The sequence below is a fragment of the Xiphias gladius genome, chromosome 1, assembly GCF_016859285.1.
Source record: "Xiphias gladius isolate SHS-SW01 ecotype Sanya breed wild chromosome 1, ASM1685928v1, whole genome shotgun sequence".
NCBI classification, from domain to species: domain Eukaryota; kingdom Metazoa; phylum Chordata; class Actinopteri; order Istiophoriformes; family Xiphiidae; genus Xiphias; species Xiphias gladius.
Genome location: NC_053400.1, coordinates 8,462,046 through 8,483,419, shown reverse-complemented (window position 1 = coordinate 8,483,419; position 21,374 = coordinate 8,462,046). Strand labels below are relative to the sequence as shown.

The 21,374-nt window shown below is 40.6% G+C and overlaps 1 protein-coding gene across 1 annotated transcript in view; it reads right to left on the bottom strand.

The window, feature by feature from the left end:
• The window catches only part of LOC120790593 (insulin-like growth factor 1 receptor), a 44,608-nt gene that overhangs the window by 8,309 nt on the left and 14,925 nt on the right, over nucleotides 1-21,374 (bottom strand). Inside the window, exons 4-13 of the mRNA XM_040128305.1 lie at nucleotides 8,074-8,377; nucleotides 7,544-7,680; nucleotides 6,506-6,650; nucleotides 5,300-5,508; nucleotides 4,932-5,058; nucleotides 4,400-4,635; nucleotides 2,836-3,003; nucleotides 2,215-2,422; nucleotides 405-712; nucleotides 118-251 (exon numbers count right to left, since the gene is read on the bottom strand). Coding sequence (XP_039984239.1) covers nucleotides 118-251; nucleotides 405-712; nucleotides 2,215-2,422; nucleotides 2,836-3,003; nucleotides 4,400-4,635; nucleotides 4,932-5,058; nucleotides 5,300-5,508; nucleotides 6,506-6,650; nucleotides 7,544-7,680; nucleotides 8,074-8,377 — 1,976 coding nt within the window. The remainder of the gene's footprint in view (nucleotides 1-117; nucleotides 252-404; nucleotides 713-2,214; nucleotides 2,423-2,835; nucleotides 3,004-4,399; nucleotides 4,636-4,931; nucleotides 5,059-5,299; nucleotides 5,509-6,505; nucleotides 6,651-7,543; nucleotides 7,681-8,073; nucleotides 8,378-21,374) is intronic.

Here is a 21,374-nt window from a genome sequence, read left to right as displayed (position 1 = left end):
ACAACAAAATCTCAGAAAGAATTCTGAATAAACCTGACTTTTAAATTCATTTTCTGGCTTCCTAGTCCTTGACAAAACCAGCAGGTTCTATGTGAGGAGTTGCAAATGTTGTCTTACCTCAGCAGCCAGTTTAAACTTGATCTCATACATGAGAATTAGTCCGTTGGGGTGAGGTGGCTCTGGCCAGCGCAGAAACACCCAGTCTTCATGGCCCTCCCAGGTCACTGGGCCTGGTATGTCGTCAGCCTTTTCTGGAGGACACAGGGATATTGGTTAACAAGGTGACCACATAGTGAGGTCACATGTTGGTTAAAACAAGAAAAAACAACAACAACAACAACAACAACAAAAATACAGATGGCCTAGTGGCTGAAAAAAGACTTGAGTTACACTTCTCCTCTAACCTGCAGGCTTAGTTCTGGAGAAGACAAACTCTGCCGCGCTACAACGCTGGACCTGCCGATTGCAGGCGTGAATGTCGATGCGGTAAACTGTGAACGGCTGCAGGCCAGAGATCTGCAGCTCACGCTCCACCACAGATTGCTCCATGAACTCAAACTCTCTGTCCGCTGGCTCCAGTTCAGCGATGAGGCTGCTGTTACCAGCGGCTTGGAGAGGAGGGACAGTGCTGCTGTTGGTGTGCAGACGGTTGCGGCGGGAGTGAGTGGAGTTGGCGACAGCAAAGACATCTCTACGGCGACGATCTGGTGGCCTGGAAGTGAGAAGAAGAGAATGGTAGGGTGGAGATACAAGAGGGGAAGGAGGGAAAAGTGAAGGAGGAAAGAGAAGTTTGAGTTGGATAGTGTATTCAAACATCAATATACTACAGTACGATCAATATACTAGCAGGGGCTAACCATTCCCGTTCCTACCCAAAATACTAGATAATAAAATCTGTCTTTAGTACATTAGTACACCCAGTCATTTAAACTACTGAAATCAATTAGGAAGAGTAAAATGAAAATGTAACATTAACAAAGAGATGTACAACAAGTGGAGAGGAGTTTTGTGTTTAGACGTGGAGGAAGCACAAGAGTGTCACAATGAGGTCTTTTGCTGAAACCTGTGTCTGCGTGCTTTGTCATTTGCTCCTCAGCATTTTACTTTCATGCTGATGCCAGAGTTACTGGAAATCATTCCCTGCTCAGCTTTGAGTCTATGAGTGATCTGCCTGCTTTCATCGCCATTTGGCTTTAATTTCAGCAGCTGGGATGAACCTTGGTAGGCACATTCTAAATAAAATCACTGAACAGCTAAATTGATTTCGTAGCACTTGAAATTTCACAAGCAAAGTATACAGTATATGCCAATGTGTGACATACCACACCCACTGCTACCACTTTTGACCACAGTGCCACAAAGGTTTACCAAGCTGTTCCTTAAGCATGTGTATTTAATTAATGACATTTGGTTTAATCGAGGAGAAGTTAGAGTTTTTTGCTTTTTTTTTTTTAACTTCAGCAAAAAAAAAAAAAAAAGACAGGTTTGCCATGTGCACCAGGTTATCTTTCATCTGGAACCAAATGTGTACCGGTTACATCCTTTCAATGGCTTTAACTTTTTACCTTTAATAATATTTGTCTTTTCAGGAAAAATTAGTAATCTTTTCCTTCTCTAATTGTTTTAAACTGTTCCAGTAAATGTAGAAAAGTCTCTGGTACGTATGTAACAATCACATGAGCAGAGTTCAGATAGAGATTCCAAATTACAAAGCGACATAGATGTTCGATCACACACTACTGTGGTCTGAAATACTGAAACTGACAGGAAAATACAGGAAACATCATGACCCTGTTCTTTGTTTGGAATCAGGGATTTTCCATTCATTTCCTCTGCATCAGCATACATGCTGAGATCTGATACAGATGTCTGAAGCAGAATGAAGACACACAAACCCCCTAAATCAGACAATAGCAGAAACATATGTAGAGATAAATTAAGAATAATGCGAGGTCAGGTTCATCACACCTCACGGACCCCCCCAAAAGAAAGAAAAAAAAAAAACCAAAACACTCTAACACTAAGCATAATTATATAATCATCAAAACCTGAAGACAGCCACTGATCTGCACTGAAGTTATAGATATATTATATAAACTACATATTAACAGCATAGAAAAAAGAGGCAAAAAATGGTTGCAGATGAAGTTAAAGAGAACCTTGGCCATCCCACACCTAAGCTTAACAATGAAATAATGATGGTGAATAGCTTACCTTGGTGTAAAAATTGAGTTGTGCAGGAAGTTTTCAAAGACTTTTCGGTAGGAGGCATCAGCAGCTTCCGCCTCAAGGTCCTCCACTGACTTGGGACAGGGGCAACAGGGACCTTTATCCCCTCCCTCAGGATCTGGCTTCGTGGGCTTGGTGTCCTCTTCCTGGTCTCCCACACCTATGGCAGCAATCCTTATGGGGATCTTCAGCTCTGCAGGAGTAAAGTAGTCAAGTTGAGTGATTAAGGGGTGTATGTGTTTGTTTATGCTGGCCTGGGAGGGTGCCCACTATACTTGTGGGTTGTGACAGCTATGTTGGGACCAAAATGCTGGACCACAGTTTAAATGGCTGTCTGAGGGTTAAGACTTGGTTTTAGGGTTAGAATTAGGCTTAGGTCAGCGTTAGGGTAACGGCTGGTATTAAACATTCAGTTGCGATGGTTAAGGTTAAGGTAAGGGGCTAGGGAATGCATTATGTCAATGACGGATCCTCACCAATATAGTAAAACAAAGATGTGAAGGTTTGTGTGTGCGTATGTGTGTGTGTGTGTGTGTGTGTGTGTGTGTGTGTGTGTGTGTGTGTGTGTGTGTGTGTGTGTGTGTGTGTGTGTGTGTGTGTGTATACCTTTAGAGCAGTAGTTGTGCTGGTACAGCTCCCTATCTTCGGCTTGTTGCTGCCATCTGACCAGGTAGTAAGTCTGGTTTCCATTTGGTGAAACAGGGGGCGACCAACGCACAACAAGCTGTGTAGAGGAATTAGAGTATGCTCGCACATCCTGAGGCATGGAGGGGGCTGAGAGAGAGAGAGAAAAATCAAAATTATTCTGATCTCACTGTCATCACTATGTTGCTGCTTGATAATAGAGCCTGTAAGGTTAATCGGTCGGCCGATTTTGGCCTATCATAGATATTGGGCGGCTGTGGCCCAAGAGGTAGAGCGGGTCACCTTCTAACCATAAGGTCGGTGGTTTGATCCCTGGCTCCTCTAGTCCCCATGTTGAGTTGTCCTTGGGCAAGATACTGAACCCCAAATTGCCCCCAGCGTATAATCGGTGTATGAATGTGTGTGTGTAGAAAGTGCAGTATGTATAGAAAAGAGCGCTGTATGTATGTGTGTGTGAATGGGTGAATGTGGCAGTAGTGTAAAGTGCCTTGAGTGGTCGATAAGACTAGAAAAGTGCTATACAGTTTAATTGCAGTCCATTTACCATTTAAATCGGTATCGGCATATATGTTGATCAACAGAACATAATGCAGAAAAGATGCTTGGGGTAATTTAGAAATGGCGTCATCACATAGTTTGTCCAGCAGAGCCCACTCTGACTCCATTGTTTACCATACTCTCAGCACTGTCTGCAGCACATGTAGCAGAGTACGCATCACAGCTGAGCAGATGGTGGTGCAGAGTAATGCGGCGTCTTCACGGTAAATTGCTAATAGGTTATATCTATTAAGAATATCAGCCAATATATCGATATTGGAATTTTTTTCTCCCTAAAATTGGTGTCGGCATTGGCCCCTAAAATACAGAATAGGTCGGGCTCCACGTGATAAACCTGATTTCTAACAACTTTTAGGAAACTCCTTCAGGGTAGGGTGCAGAGTCAGCCAGTGCAGATTTGATTTACTGACATCACAGCACTGCTATGTCTTTACAGTGCAGCTGGATTTGTTTAAAGTAATCTTCCATTTCATCTAACTTTATTAGTTTTTGTAAATCAGTTTTTCTCCATGTCTGAGTTGCAGTTGTGTTTATTTAAAAACTCTCTTCCTCTCCATCTCCTTACAGTACATCTGGATTAAATCCAGAAATGTTATGACACTGTCATCATTGAAACAATCCTGTATCCATTTGAAAAACAAGTAGCAATATGAACAGAACATTACATGTCAGTAAATGTGTACTGGTGAAACTGTATGTATATCATATTGTAACAACTGAAATCTAATATCCATTAGTTTATAATCTTATTTTCTAATTATCTTTGCTGCTACAACCACTATGGATGGCTTTTCCTTTACTCCCTGCTGCAGTAATGCCTTCACCTGGCCTCTACTATTTAGTGGAGGCTTAGTTAAACAACAGTTTCACTCTTTCAGAGAGTCATTCTATGGTCATAGTAACATTTGTTTTCTCTGCTGTCAGTCTGCAGACTGTGATCTCTGACCTATGAAATTATCATCTTTACCCGAGGGGCTTGTGCGGATGTAGACCACCTTGCTCTTGGCACTCGGCATATGTTTGTCCTCCACCATCAACGTGATAGCTTTGACAAAGACGGCATACTGCGTCCAGGGTTTCAGGTTGGACAGCAGAACTCCAGGGTCTGAGTCCTTGTCTGGCCTCAGCTCCACATCCACCATATTCCAGCTGTTGGAGCCACAGCCATCCTGCCCTTCGAACTCCGTGATGTTCTGGTGAGGTCTGGAAGGAAGACAATAAGTGTCAGAGGTTAATAATTAATCATGATCCTTTTGGCTTTCTTAATAACAGTTACACATATATATTCACATATGAAATTGAAGAGACATACTTTGAAATGAAATTCAAAATGAAAATTTGTGTTTCTTATCTATTTATAATTGACATACACCTGTTTTACTCTTGTGTTTATATATATTACTGATGTAAACAAACCCTAAATTAGAGAGACATTAGAAAACCCTAAGTGTGTTTCTTATAAAGTAAGCTAATGACTGGGGCTACTCTGAAAAACTTACGCCTCCTTGTAGTAGAGGATAAAGCTGATGAGGTCTCTGTAGTCAGGGGGCCGGTAGCGTTGCCAAGTCAGTTTGATCCTTGTACTGCTGGTGCTGTTGGACTTAAACTTCAGAATAGTGCTTTCACCTAGGAGGGAGTCAGAGCAGAGTTATAATCAAAGTACTGCAATATGTGTCTGTTAAAATGTGCATCAATTAGTGGTGTTGACAGAGCAATGCGGTAAATACTGACACATGGTGCAGAGCAATGTTCGGCTCAGAGGAGGCGTTTGCAAACTGCTAGTAAACTAGAGTAACTCCTTCACATGTACTGGACATAGCAATTTAAATTTTTGTGGTTTTCAGACTGAAGCTCATTTGACCCTTACAGCTGGCACGGTCGCCATTGTTTCGGAAAACGCTCTCATCAAAGCGGCCGTGGATGCCCGTCTTGTCCCACATGCTGCGGATCTCAGACATGCAGAGCTTTGGGTTGGCTCTGAAGAACAGCTTTCCTGTTCTGATGGTGAGATTGTGCTGCTTCCAGTCCCAAAGATACTGGAGCTGCTGGTTGTCGAATGCTGAGAAGGCATACATGCTAGAGGACAGAAAGAGGAGAGGATGAAAGAATGATAGTCAACAATGCGTCTCTTAATTCTATATTCACTGTGTACTGTTTCTGCTTCAGTTTATCGTGTGTATTATGATTCAGGCCAAGCTGAAGGCCAACTTTCCCATCAAGGACAATACCTTATTTTCAGTGTATAATGGAAAAATGGAAAATGCACAATGAAGTGTCACAGAAAGGGGGTTTATAGAAAAGGAAACTCATATACTGTATACCCCTGACTTTTTACAATGGAGAGGAGAGGAGAAGAGAGGAGAGGAGGAGTTTTTTGAGTCATTGGGTAACACCCAGACATCCAGGAATGACTGTAATGTGGGCCTTGGGACAGTAAGATTCCTTTGAGCTCAAGGAGAAACAGACGGAGGAAGGAGTGAAGGCCTCTCTATGACCCTGAGAGAACCTTTCCTTGGACTGTTGGAAGTTACGCTGCATTCAAGGTCTTATGAAAAAAAGAAGAAAAAGGAGGTGCATTTGCTGTTAGCTTCAGTCAGTTGATTTGCTTTTCCATTTGAAAACAAGATTCTTGAGCGAGTTTTTATACTTTAGTGACGATATTACAGTTAACCAACCCATAACAAGTATGTCTGTCCTACATAAAACACTTTCCAGTCTGCACCCTCACAGTCAAAACATCCTCTCTTTATCGGCCAACATTTCAGTGATGACCTTGACTGGCCACATTAGAACACAAACACGACACAATGTTCCACACATTAGAGTGTTGCAACAAAACAGATTTTGAGAAAACTCTGTTTTGTTGCTATGATGCTGGGTACTATTCACTAGAATAAATTACTATTCAGGAGAATCCTCTAGAGTGAAGTATATTGCAAGAAAGCAAAAGGGAAGAACTGTGCTCAGAGTGTGACCATACACCAACATCAGTCTCAACTGCGAGCTACTGGGGTTAAAACTGGGACTGTGTGTCTGTATGTGCTCAAAGTGAAGTGTTTGTGTGTGATCCTACTCTTCCAGAAGGTCTTCTCCATCGATGTATCTGAGGCTGCGGAGGAAGGCCAGGGAACTCAGAGTATGGGAGTGTCTGATCCGCACATACCCTGTCACCCTTTGGATCAAACCTGTGAAACTCTCCAGCTCTGCCACCATGTTGTCTAAACAAACACACAAACACAGACACATTCCTGTTATTACTTATTTTTTCACCTGTCTTATTAATCTATTTATGTATTTATGTACTCTGTTTTTATCAGTGACTTAACTTAAATCTTGCTTTTATATTCATTGTTATGTACAACTGGTGGAACTTGTACAACCTCTTTAGTAAATCATTAGTGAACAACTACCTGCCTGAACTGCTTCTTTTACCTACTACCCCTTTTTTCCTCTAATTTTTTCCCCTCATTTATTTATCTTCCTACTTGCCTCCTTGTTCTTGGTTATGATTATTTGAGCAGCACCTGGAAATTATATAGTTCCTAGTCTTTCCAGACCTTTCGGAAGCTGGTCTAGACTAACCCTGACATTGCTTCTACAATACAATTACAAAAACTGCTTCAGTCTCAAAGTGAATTGAACATCCAAGTCAAGACGGACTGATGAATAACTACTTAATCAGTATGTTTTTAGCTGAAAATCAAAGTGGATACAATCATTCATGAGAGGATAAAGTTCCACAATAATGAAACCCAGCCGATCTGACCATCAAGAAAAAAAAAAAAAGAAGAAAAAAAAATTATAGTGACATATATTAAAATATGGTTGTAATCTGCAAAAATAGATTTCTCCCTGATTGGAGAAAATGTTATGAAGTACTGTAAAAAGGCACAGTTCCCTGCTGATTTCCAACTCCTTTTGATGTTATCAGTCGTGGTTTAACAGTATGTTAGTTCACTGTAATTGTGTAGACCAGCTGAGAAACATGTAGGATATGGAGAAGTGAACATGAACTCCTCTGTCCTCCCTCAACCAACACTGACAGCAGCAGAGGTAGTGCAGAAATGTTAGTATAAGCTGTAGTGTTGTTGTGGTATGCTGCAGTACTTACGGCCTCTGCGGATGTTGATATGCAGGTTGCCTTTGATAACAGTGCAGCCTTTGAGAGACTGAGCAGCATCCATGGAGTCGATGACCTTCTCCTCACATACTTTATCACACAGACCATCACAGGCTGTACAGTTCATACTAGAGACAGACAGAGAGAGATAGTGAGAGACAGGAGATGGTAAATGTGCAGTATGTCATTTCACTCTCACGCATTATTTAGCTCAAGTCTTAATGCTCTCCCCTGACCTTTTGGTTTTTATTTCTGTCCCTGACAGATTTTACATCAGTGTTTCACAGGACCAGTTAAATGATGTCTAGGAGAGATTCCAAGATTTAACCAGAAACTTTCATTATATAAACTGACGGCCCTTTGTTGTAGCTATTGTATTACACTCTGTTCTTGCCCTGATGAAACTTCAGAATGGAAACTAATAGCAGGGTGTGGAACTGGTACCAATGTCAGGCCAACAATAAGAGTACCTCCACCCAGTGGCTCCATTTCAGCTTAGGTCAGGGTAGACTGCAGCTCACCTGTTGGGTGCAGTGCGTGTGTACCCAGATGGGCAATCCGGCATGCACTCTCCACCGTGGATGATGAAGCTGTCAAAATCGGGAAGGTGGACTTTGGAGCAAAGCTCGGCACTGATGCAGCGCCAGCCCTCAAACTTGTAGGTGCCGAGAGGGCAGTCAGCCACACAGCGCCCTTGGTGGTAGTAATGCACACATGCGGCACATGCTGTGTCACTACCAGATACTGTGCAGCTGCCCAGACACTGAGGGTGGCAGCACTCGCCATCCGCTGTGCATGCTCGCCGTACACACTTCTCAGGGCACTCTGGTAGGGAGACAGAGAGAGAGAGGCGGAATTATTTACCTATGTGGACAAATACAAACTTAAATTCATGCCCCCCCCCCAATATGCTCTCGTCCGGCCAAATTCTCATTGGTCAGACAATCGCCGCTGTGTCTCCCATAACGAGAAAAGCCCTACATCAATAGCCTTCCAGGATTAATTCATTATTTACTGCGGCGGTAGGAGGGACAGACTACCTGTGAAGAGGAGGGGGTTGTGGTGCTCTTTCAACTTTCCTGTTCAACACTTGAGGCTATGAGTGTATACTCCTCAATAGTTCTTGTGCTGGGATCACCAGGTGATATAGTTCTATTTTGGAAATCATATGATTATGGGCAGGTGCATGCTGGTCGGCTGTGAGTCTGCTTTTACCATTTCAGTATAAAATAATTTGGTTAAAATGATTAAATATGCTGCAAATACTAGCTTTTTATGTTTATTTATAGTTCATTTAGGCTAATATGGTTACCAGTTACAATGCACTGTGGCTGATTTAGTTAATCTAGATATAATGTGCAGATTTTTCCCCCCCGCAACCATTCGATTGGTTGAAGACAAGGTACGATTTCAGTCGACCAAAATTTTCTGTGGTTGACCACAGCCCTAATCATTTAAGTCGTTCTTCAGACAAAAATGCAAAACACTCTCTAATTCCAGCTTCTCAAATGTGAGCATTGGCTGCTTTTCTCTGTTTTATGTCTCTGTAAACTGAATATCTTTGGGTTTTGGATTGTTAGTCGGACAAAACAAGACAACACAACACAATACGTCATATTGGGCTCTGATGGACATTTTATGACCTCTTATAGACTTAACAATTAATCAAGAAAATAATATGGCAACAGTAGTCACAATACAAAAAATGTGTGAGTAGATCAATCATCAACAAATACCCCAACAGCCTTGCATGTCTGCTCAGGGTTTTACTGACAACATGCCAATATCTGCCTGATTGCCCTTGTTCTCGTGATCCACATCTGGCAACTAACAAAACAAAATTTCCCCACACCGTTAAGGGGCATTTCCCTATTTTAGCAAATCTAAGAACGGAACAAATAAACACAACCAGTGAGCCCTCATCTTAAATTAGCCTCTGGCATTATGCTATTGGCTACAGTCCTGAACAAATGATTTGCATTTACTGGAGAATGACTGACATTGCATGTGTACACACATGTGAACCAGCTCAGATTAGAGTTTGTAAAACACCAAGAACAGCCACTCACGTGGAAGGCATGCAGACTGCTGCATATCTGACCAACAACTCTGTACGTACGTTTCTTTTGTTTAAAAAACCACATGTAAATGCAGCTAACAAAAACCAAATCCAACAAACAAGTCAGAGCTTTTGTCTAACACAGCTGTTGGTGTTGAGCCCAGTAGTGCTGTGTGAGGCTCATCCCAGATCCACAGTGACAACAGCATCTCTAGTCCAGGTTTTCCAACGTGCACTGCTACAAATAACTCTCCTAGTTGCTGTGGTGTCCCTCTAAATAAGAGGATACTGTAACTAACTACTAACAAGGAAAACTGATTGAGGAGCTCCAGAAGGAAAACACTGGACTGACCTACGTGTGGAACGGAGCCACACCTTACAGTGGCCTTTGTCTCTACAGCAGGGGAATTTAAATCAAGCATGATGGAGACAAAGAGCAACCAAATACTAAAGCAGCTAATTTCACTAGTTGACACACACCTTTAAACCAGAGAGTTGGGAACTAAATGATGCCATGTTTGGGTCCAGAATGGGCCTCCGTGAACTTAACTGAAATTCCTAGGAAATACCAACAATAGAGATTCCATTTAACCCACACATTCATTAAGAAATAGAAACTTGCTAGGAAAAAAATAGAAAAATAAAATAATAAAATCACAGTTTAGCATCCACCCTGAACCCATCTTTACTGACAATGGCTGATCCACAGAGAGCAGCGTTTGAGACCTTCAAAGTGCTTACACTGTCTGCCACAGAAACAAACACTGACTGCTATGGAAACACTGAAAATCACTGCTTGAAATTATTTATGTGTGTTAGTGAGTATGTGTCCTGTAAGGCATAAACAATGGGGCAGGGATATCTGAACGAACAAAAACAACAAAAAACTGTAATTTGGATTATGTCATCAGCTTAGGTTAGCCAGGGGCTGTGTTTAAACAGAAACCAAGCAAAGTGAAGTTATGGGAAATTATGTGCTGTTTATAGGAGACAGAGTGATAAAACACTGAAAGACGTTTCAACATGTTGCCTGTACCACCTGTGTCAAACAAACTGAAGACACCAGGCCAGAGGAGATGCCTTCTGCTACTACTCTTATTTATATTTCAGTGATTTATCCGGAATTACTCCAGAATCAATGTTTTACTAATCATGCTTGCAACTTGCCCTTGTTTTATTACTGTATTCAAAATGGGTAAACTGATGCTGAAAGAGCTGGACATTGACTGTACGGCTCTTTGAAAAAGGGCCTCCCAAAACAGATGTCAAATTGGAATAGGAAGTCATTCCCGGGGCCGGAAACAAAGCATAAAGGTTCCAAACATCTGCTCGATCTTTTACCTCTCTAACTTGGAGCTCAACGCTTAAGGAAGTGTTTTTTTCAGGAAACATGCCTTCACAGCTGTGTGCCTGAACCTGTTGCCTCTGCCATCAGCTCATCCTACAGGAAAACACTGCCCACTAATCAACTAATTGTTACAGCTTTCATATATAATAACAACTGTGAAATTACCAGCATTTCCACGCTTAGAACAATGTGCATTTACCCTTTTGTATTTATGTAGATGATTGTTGGAAATTGGAAAAGTGCCATTGTTGGAAAGGTGCCATTTTAAGCTACAACCCAACCAATGATTGATTTGCATGTGCCACACAGCTCATCTGTTCATACTTTTCTGACCAAATACTGATACGAAAACAAAACAAAATGCCTTGATTATGAAACCAATCCAGCACACCTGCTTGGGCAATCCTTAATTAGTCTATCAACTGCAAACAAAAAATCAAATGCAGTATCTGCATGCTGCCAGGTGTTTTAAGCGCTCTGATCAGTTGTTAATTTTTCCATTTACAAAAGTGAGTGACTGAATCTGCATTCAGGAAGAAGAAATCTACTGTCCTTCCCGTATGACAAAAACTCATCATCAGGCAGTGACCATGAGATGACCTTCCAGCCCACCTCCTGACTGACACGGAAGCCAATCAGAACCTTCAGACTGTGTGGTCCCACCAACTATTCAGCAGGCTGTTCGTGCTCAGCAGTGCTGCATTTCTCTGGCACAGAATGTTCTTTCTCTGCTCTGAGCCTCCGACTCCATCTTGCCCTCTGACCTCTGCGACGGGGTGATGGGAACTGTGTCGGAAAGGTGTAATTTTGCGATGTGATAATGTATGGCCTTGGGCCTGTAGAGAGCTGGGGGAGAGGAAGGAGATAATCTCTGAAGTTTGGCTCAGGCTAGAGCTGCTAGTCTGAAGCCTCCTCACTCACTGACTGGCCAGTATAGGGTGAAAAGAGGTGGAGGGGTGGATAGGTACATAGTGTACATCAGCATTCCATTGGATGGCTGCTACATAATAGTTCCCCGCTTTCATCCTCTGTATCTCCTTACTACGCTTTCAGAGAAAGGTTGATGCAGAGCCGCAGCACGAATGGAGGAGGTGAAGGAGTAAGAGGAAGAGGAAGGGGCAGAGGAGGAGAATGTGTAGAGAATGGAGGATGATGAAGAAGGGGAGGGGAAGAGGACACAGAGGATGAATAATGGAGAAGGAAGGGGTTAAAGATAGAGATAAGGAGGTGGTAGAGGAGGAGAAAACTAAAAACACCATTTAAAACATCACATCTTTCTGAAAGCAACATGCACATGCATGCACAGGCAGTGGCAGGCCTGCCAGCTGGGGGAGAGCCAAACAACACACACTAACAAAAAACAGCTGGTGGTGAACAGAAAAGTACACCATTTCAAAATATATCAAACTATATCTCTGACATTTTATTTCTGAGTATTACTGGAGATTATTCAATTGATAACATTAGGGCAAGATATCTTTTAGCTCATCAAAGTGATAAGATGCATAAAACCCTGAGGATTTTACCAAAGAAAATTTGATCGTTTAATGGAGGGTTTTTTTTAATTAATTTCATCATTTGATTATTGGCTGGACTATATGTACTTATGTATTTTATTAATATTAATAATCTAGATGTTATTATTTCCTGTGTTCTTCCTTCCTTCTTAAAGGGTTAGTAGAAACTTAAGGGGTGGGTTGTAGAAAGTTACTGTAAGTTGCGCAGTAAAGCCGTTCACCTTTTCCATTCTGTCATTACAGAGCACTCTGGCTGTGGGATAAAGATCGCTGCTGTGGGTCAAAAAGCCAATACAGGGCTTCCAGGGAAACAGAAATACCATCCCAGCAGGAAGGTCGGCTGGGAAACTCACATCAGTCACCAGCTGGACGGCGGGAAAATGTCTGAGTTGTTGTTTCTAAACTAATTTATTCTAGCAGCCACTTCTACAAGTAACAAATACATGACGAATCAACAGATTCTAAATATCTTGCAGGCCAGTTAAACAATAAAAGTGCCAGGTGGACTGATGTTTTTCTCTCTTTCTCCTGCTTGATCAGCTGATCAACTAAGAATTAAAAGCCTTTCTAATTGTTAATCCTTGATTTTAACCCGCCTCCTCAGGCTGATAAAAGCAGGATGTCCCACATAGACTCAGAGTTGCTGTGATGACGCCCCAGGCTTTAACAGTACGCACTACTCAGCAGCACAGCACAACAATAACAGGGAAAAGCAGATGTCTAGACTGATGACAGCACAGTTGATTCAAAAACACCGATAGGGATCTGTATTGGCTTCAATTCCAACAGCACCAACCGAAAATTCATCAGTTAATATTTCAGAGGTTCAACCTTCAATACAAAGTTATTGTGTATCAACAGACTGCATTTGACAAGTTTCTGTCAAAAGCAAACCCTTATCTGAGATGTCTACATCATAACTTGTCATACAGAACTTTTGAATAACTGAACTTTTCAACATGATCAGTGATTTTAAGAGGAAAAAAAATTCAAATTGGATGCACATGATCTATTTCTCTTTATTATCATTGGAGCGTATTTAACAATACATCACTTTCAGCAGCTTTTTCCTTAAAAGAGGAGGTGGAGGAGCCAAATACTATACAGAAAACAATACTTGCAGTTATATGTTGTGGATTTCCACAGATTTAAAATATCTTGGTTAGGAATTTCAAAGTTCTAAATCTTTCATCTTAAAGATGCCCTCCAGTAATGTTGTTAATGTTAAGACATAAAAATAACGCTGTTTGAATAATAATTTATTCTGATAAAAAAATAAAAATTCTTGAAATTACTTCTACTTGAACATTTCTGTCTAAAACTAAGATTTAAGGAGTGGACAGAGAAACCTTCCTTCCTCAGCAGATTAATGTGAAAAAAATGCCTTCTAGTATCAAACTCTGCCACTACATCATTCTGCACAGTGAAGCTCAAGCATACAGGTAAAGTAACATATTTTTTTGAGCAGTGGGGTACTTTAAATGTCCTACCTCAAATTAGTTAAAACACCTGTGGTATACTATGATGTTGCAAGAATGGGCATAATGGTTAAAATAGACAGTGGCCATTGGAACTAGAAGACATAGCAACCCTGCTCAGATTGTTCTCACTGAGAAACAAGGAATGGCAGAGTGGCTTTAATGAGGCCCAGGCCTGTAGATATCATACCGGTAAACAGAGTGAAAGACTGATATCTTGATGAAGTAGCACTGTCTTTTATGAGTTTAGATAGATAGATAGATAGATAGATAGATAGATAGATAGAAAACAAAACATCTGAAGTAAGACATTTTCCATGTCACTTAATTTAAAGGGCAACAATTCAATCTAGAGCTTTGAGGGATCAGATGTTGACCTTCCCTCACCACTAAATATAAAAATAACCACAGCCACATGACTGTCTCTGTTACAACTAACCAGCAGACAACAGAATATCGATCTGAACCATTTCATTCATCAGCAATCAGCCCTTATTTACTGTATGTGCACTACAGCTTTGATTCTCAACCTGAACTCAAATGGGTCCAAAAACAATTGGTTTGGCACCAGTCAAGCTGTAATTTCTCTTTTTTCTTTCCCTAAATCAGAAAATGTCAAACAATCATTGTATTACCAGGTTTGCATTTGCTGCCTGTCCCAACCAGCAGCCATTTATACCTATAAACTTACATGTGCTACTCAAAATTGATGACAAAATTAGGTAACGGATGCTTCCACACTCAATTTGTTTTTCCCATTTTTTGAATGCTTGGTGTGTGCGACTGACTGTGTGAATCGAGGGAGTGTGGAATTATTCTTGCCCTATTTCCACACTCCACACACTCCGTGCCCTCCCTGTGTGTTCCAGTACTCATGCTCAATTGGGAAAATGAACAACACCAATATAGTCTCCTCAGGCAGAACAAGAAGTTGATGATGGACAGAAAACACAACAATATTTCGGTGTTTCCAGTCTCATACAGAACATGCTCTGTTACAACCAGACAGTCTGTCAGTGTGTAGGTTCAGTCAGTGAATCAGTCATTCAGAAAACCAGTCAGTCAGGAGCGTGTGTCGTGCCTACAGGCGGATTCGCATTAGTAGAACAAGGATCTCCATTCATTCAGTCCATTCACAGCTATACATGGCTGACCAGTACTGTCCTGTTCATCTCTTGAGTCTCTCAGCAGATACCAGACATGACAACCTGCCAATCAGTCCAGCCTGAAAAACAGAATGCTCATAAAGTGCTTTGAGCTATAGAGACAATAACAAAGAGTGAGCACATCATCAACCATAACAGCCGCGTTTGGGCTGCCAAAATCCACGAACAATGAAAGTCACTATATTCAAACAAAATAACACAATGTACCAGAGTTACAGAAGAATGCCTGGCATTATTTTAGTTATATAATCATAACCTCTTAAGAGTCATTAATAAAAACACACTGTTTCACATTGTGTTTAGTAGACGTTTCAGAAATTTGCTTAAAAAAAACCTGCACAGCATTGGGATGGACACAATTATTGGTCATTGGAAACAGAACAGATGAGGTATAGTTTTCATTGGCTGGTACAAAGTAAGTTTTTTTTGGATCCCAATTAGATGACTCACTGGGTCCTTTTGCAATTAAATTAATAAATTAATCGCGTGTAAAAAGAAATTCCAAAAAGCTTCGCTCTAGAATCAGATATTTAGGTTAGTTTAACACCAAGGACGACACTCGAACAAGTACAGGCAGTGTTCCTGTTAAACACCAGCTGTTTAGTACAGGTAGAGAGCTGTAGTTTCCACACTGCTACTGACAGGAATATCAAAAGTAATACTAGATTTCCTCCTTCTCCCCCCTTGCTCCACCCAGTATAAGGAGGCATCCCACAGGAGATGTGTGGTCTGAAGCTTCCTGTTGATAATTACAGCCTGTTCTGAGGGAAAAACACTAACAGAGGTGATGCACTCTCAGCACATCATTCCTGTTAGTGATGAAAAGCTGGACATGCTTCTCTCCCTGACTCATTCTCTCAATAAAAGGGGATTCACATAGGGTGTGAAGATCGTGCTGCCTGTCAGCTCATCACATCATAACAAGATGTACTGTAGCTCCACAGACTGTAGATCAAATCTTGTTTATATGCTTGCTGAGTAATGTGACAGCCTGAATAGAGGTCAATAACTATGGTGTCTGATGGTCTTGAGTAGCGATTCTGAACCAGGGAACATGTTCTGCAATTCTCTGGGGATACATGGAAAGACTGTAGAGTACCTAAATTAATTTGATAAAATATAAATTACAATGTGTATCAAAAGTATATCCAGATAATGAGTCCACTGTACAACCTGAACACCATTTGTCAAGAGTGCATTGACAAGCAAAGAAGTTGAAACCAGTACAGTAGCTAAAAGTAATCATTAAATTATTGAAATAAATTATTAAAATTAATGGGCAAACATTTGAAATAGTTAGCTAAAGGCAAAAGATAAACAGTGAAAATAACTAAAAGTAATAGACAAATAGATTAAATACTTAGCTAAAAGTTTTAGTTAAATGGCTGAAACAAATAGCTAAAATTAATGGCTAAAGAGTTGAAATAGTTGGATAAAAGAAATGAATAAATGGTTAAGGTAGACAGCTAAAGTTAATGAATACAGTGCAAATAGTTAGCTAAAAGTTACGGTTAAATTGTTGATATTGATAGCTAAAATTTAACAGTGAAAATAGTCAGCTAAAAGTAACGAATAAATGGTTGCAATAAATTCCAGTGTCAATGAAGGGTTAGTTCATCTGACAGGGTTGGGGGGGTTCGCTTGACAAAAATGGTCGGGAACCACTGGAAAATCCGTGACATATGAAAAAAGGTCAAACTAGAGGGCTAAAGATACAAAGTGGTTTAGTGTGGAACATCTGCAAGGGTCTGTGTTTGTGTGGGCATGTTGCTACAGGGTACTGGTGAGAAGATGAAATATGAACCAGGAAGCCCAATCTGAAGGCTTATCAGATACAAAGACAGAAGGCAGCAGTTTATTCTCCTTCGAGGCAGCATTGTACAACTCGGGAAAATATTTTTCTCCACTGTCTTTAAAAAAAAACAAGTTTCCCACACTTTTTCTCTATAGTTTAAAATGTTTAATATATTTTAACAAGAATGAACAGTGTCGATGTAAAGCCTACTGTCTATTGAAGTTCTTGTACAAAGTTAAGGTAAAAGTCATGTGTTACTGCATTGCCTCTCGCCCCTTTGTGAAAGTCGTGGCCAGATCCCAGTTATTTCTGATTGGGTGATCATACAGAATGAAATACACCAGTCAACCACAGCCACAAAACTGGTAACTGGTTTTAATGTTGTGGCTGATCGGTGTACGGTACTTTTAATAAACTAATAAACGACAACAACCACTTTTTCTACACACAACTGTAACAGTAAGTCTCCATTCATTCTATCAAGTCACCAGTCCAATTCCAAAGGAAGGAAAAAACAATTCTTATCAGCCGTTCCACAACACAGCTTGTTAGCAGAGTGGCTGCAGAGCTGAATTGAAGTCTGTGTAAACAGGAGAACTGGCATTGCAGGACAGACGGCGATACTGTTGTGTTACACATCATGCCATCAATATTATCTAAAAATCACACAACGGGGGCAGAATTATGGCGGCTTTGTTTGGTTCAGTGTAAACAAGCAAAGGTGGCATAATGACTGGTCTTCTTAATGGCAATATAGCGGGTCACAGTTTAAAAGGGTCTAGTCTAAACAGAGCAAACAGTTAACCTTGTGGAACTTGTTGGGAACAACTATCTGTCAGATCAGCTGATAATAGAGGATAACTACAGACAAAAGGAATTCCTGGCATCCCCCTGCTGTCTGACCTGCAAAAGACAAGACAAATCAAAAGGACAAAGAGGGTTGCAGGAATAACAATGAGAGACTATAAGAATCCCTTCTGATGGTTAGAGGTCAAGTGACAAGGCTGTTGACTTCTCAGAAGAATTGGCCTCAACACATACTCTGCATGCCACCCTTTAGGAATCCAAAATCGGTCTGTAATGAGACAAAGGTGAGCGCTTACGCATATTATGACAAGAAATAACATACAACTCAATTTTATCATTTAAAGAAAGTTCACTAAACCCCCAAACTTCGCTGTGAATACAATGTGGACAGAAGAATGTAGACAACTTCTGATGTAGGGTGTTCGTGTATCTCTACATGTGTTTTTGAGAGGTTTATTATACAGTAACATCCTTCCTGATATGAATTCTGTGGCCATGGCCTTTCACACACACTATACAAACCAGGCAATTTTAGGCCCTGAAACATTTATGATGTTTATCCTGCTATCAAGATTCCTTATTGTGGGAAATGTCAGAATTCAGTAAACAAGACCATCAAAACCACATACGGATCACTTGGATCACTGCTGTTTTCAGTAAACACAGTATATTCGGTTATTCATAACTACGTCATCTTTTAGTGTTCTGAAATTGTTCATAAAATAATTAAAATATCAGCTCCTTAATGGGCTGAAACTTTTATTGTTAATGTAATGATATAAGTAATTAACCAGAATGAAACAAGACAATGTTATAGGAATTCTAAAAAAAATATCAAATTGCTTCTGGTAAGGAGAAAAGGACTTGGCATTAAGCCCAAAGTTTTCATATCAACACAATGAACCAATCATCAACCTTACTGTCGCTAGTGTATTTTCACTTGGACTGTATCCCTCCTACTCATATTATTCTATTGTTAGATTTCAACTCATTAACTGTGCTGCCCTATAGCAGATTCACTTCTCAAACCTACAGTGTATCAACAGGGTCGGTGTCAAACACAGGTTGCTTCTGAATAAGTCCTCTAACTGTCTAAAGACTTACATCATTCTAGTCTAAATGTGCAAATTAGTGGGTCCATACAACTGTTTAGAGAGTTTCAAAATCTGGGAAATGTAAGTCTTGATCCCTAATTTTGTTGACTCCAACCACCCACTTACTCACACAGACAGTCACTCTCACACACACACAGACAGTCACTCACACACACACACAGACAGTCACTCACACACACACACACACACACACACACACACACACACACACACACACACACACACACACACACACACACACACACACACACACACACACACACACACACACACACACACACAGCGCGAATTACCTAAAGTATCTCTCTGGCAGCCTTAAAACATGTTTGGCAACTTATTACAAACACAACACAAGGCCTGGATGTTTAGCACATTCTACTAGTTTCCTCTGATAAGATGAGACTCCCAAAGCTATTCTGTTCTGTTCTTTCAACACCTCGTGTGAAGAATTTGATGTATTAGACTCTCTGACCAAATCAAACCACACTCAACAGTATGGTAAGAGGTGCAAGAGACTTTTGACCATTCATGATTATTTGCTAGACTGGTCACCATGTACTTAATACATATACAGTTAGGTCCATAAGTATTTGGACAATAACACAATTTTCAAACTTTTGCCTCTGTACAGCACCACAACGGATTTGAAACGAAGCCATCAAGATGTGATTGAAGTGTAGACTTCCAGCTTTAATTCAAGAGGTTTAACCAAAATATCACATTTACTGTTTAGGAATTGCGGCCATTTTATACATAGTTTCCCTTTTTCAGATGCTCAAAAGTAATTGGACAAACCAACATAAATATAAGGATTATATTTAATACTTGGATGAAAATCCTTTGCAGTCAATGACTACCTGAAGTGTGGACCCCTTGGACATCACCATATGCTGAGTTTCCTCCCTTGAGATGCTTGGCCAGGCCTTTACTGCAGCAGCCTTCAGTTGCTGCTTGTTTGTGGGTCTTTCTGCCCCCAGTGATGTCTTCAGTAATTGAAAAGCAAGCTCAGTTGGGTTAAGATCATTTGACTGACTTGGCCATTGAAGAATTTTTCTTTGCCTTGAGAAGCTCTTGGGTTGTTTTTGCAACATGTTTTGGGTCATTATCCATCTGTACTGTGAAGCATCGTCCTAAAAGTGTTGCATCATTTGGCTCTAACTCAGAAGATAGTGTGGCCAGATACACTTCAGTATTCATCTTGCTACTCTTTTAGCAATCACATTTTCAATAAACACCAATGACCCAATTTTATTGGCAGCCACACATGTCCATGCCATAACACTGCCTCCACCATGTTTGACAGGTGATGTGGTATGCTTTAGATCATGAGCTGTTCCTTTCCTTCTCCCATACTCTTCTCTTCCCATCATTCTGGTACAAGACAGTCTAGGTTTCATCTGTCCAAAGACTCTTGTTCCAGAGCTGGGCAGGCTTTTTTACATGTTTTCTGGCCAAGGCTAATCTGGCCTTTCTGTTCTTGAGTGTTACCAGTGGTTTCCACCTTGTGGTAAAACCTCTGTATTTGCATTCATGAAGGCGTCTCTTGATTGTAGACTTTGACAATGATACGCCTGCCTGCCTGGGTTCTTGATCTGACCAGATGTTGTGAATGGGTTTTGCTTCACCAAGGAAAGAATTCTGTGATCATCCACTTCAGTTGTCTTCTGTGGTCTTCTTGGTCTTTTGGTGTTGCTGAGCTCGCCAGTGCGTTTCTTCTTTTTAAGCATGTATCAAATTGTTGATTTGGCCACTCCTAAAGTTTCTGCCATTGGTCTGATAGGTTTGTTTTGTTTTATAAGCTTAATGATGGCCTGCTTCATTTGTACTGACAACTCTTTGGACTGCATATTCAGAGTTCCCATGAACAGCTACAAAATGCAAATTCAACACAATCAACTCCAGACCTTTTATCTGCTTAATAAGTCATGAAATAATGAGGGAACAGGACACATCTGGCCATGAAACTGATCAAATGTCAATTGTCCAATTACTTTTGAGCCTCCGAAAATGAGAGACTATGTATAAAAATGGCTGTAATTCTGGTTAATGTTATATTTTCATTAAACCCCTTAAATTAAAGCTGAAAGTCTACACTTAAATCACATCTTGATGGCTTTGATTCAAATCCATTGTGGTGGCTTACAGAGACAAAATTAGGAAAATTGTGTCACTATCCAAATACTTATGGACCCAACTGTATACTTAATACACCTTATCTACAGATGAACATCACACGAGATTGGCAGCAATAAATTCTCCAGTTTGAGCTACAATTACGGCAGGAAAACTGGCAAGCAGCTTTATGGAACATGGGTTAAGATGCTCATTTTGGACATGGTATGTAATAGCAAAACCAAATATTGCTATACAGATAGTTCATTTAAGCTGGAGGGTTCTCTGCCATGTTACTAGAACAAAACCTCAAACCAGAAGCCTACAGTTAGGCAGCTATCCCTGTTTATTTGTGTGTGTGCGTGTGTATGTGTATCCACAAATTGGCACTATAGCCTATGCAACTTTTCCCCCTCGCAAGACTG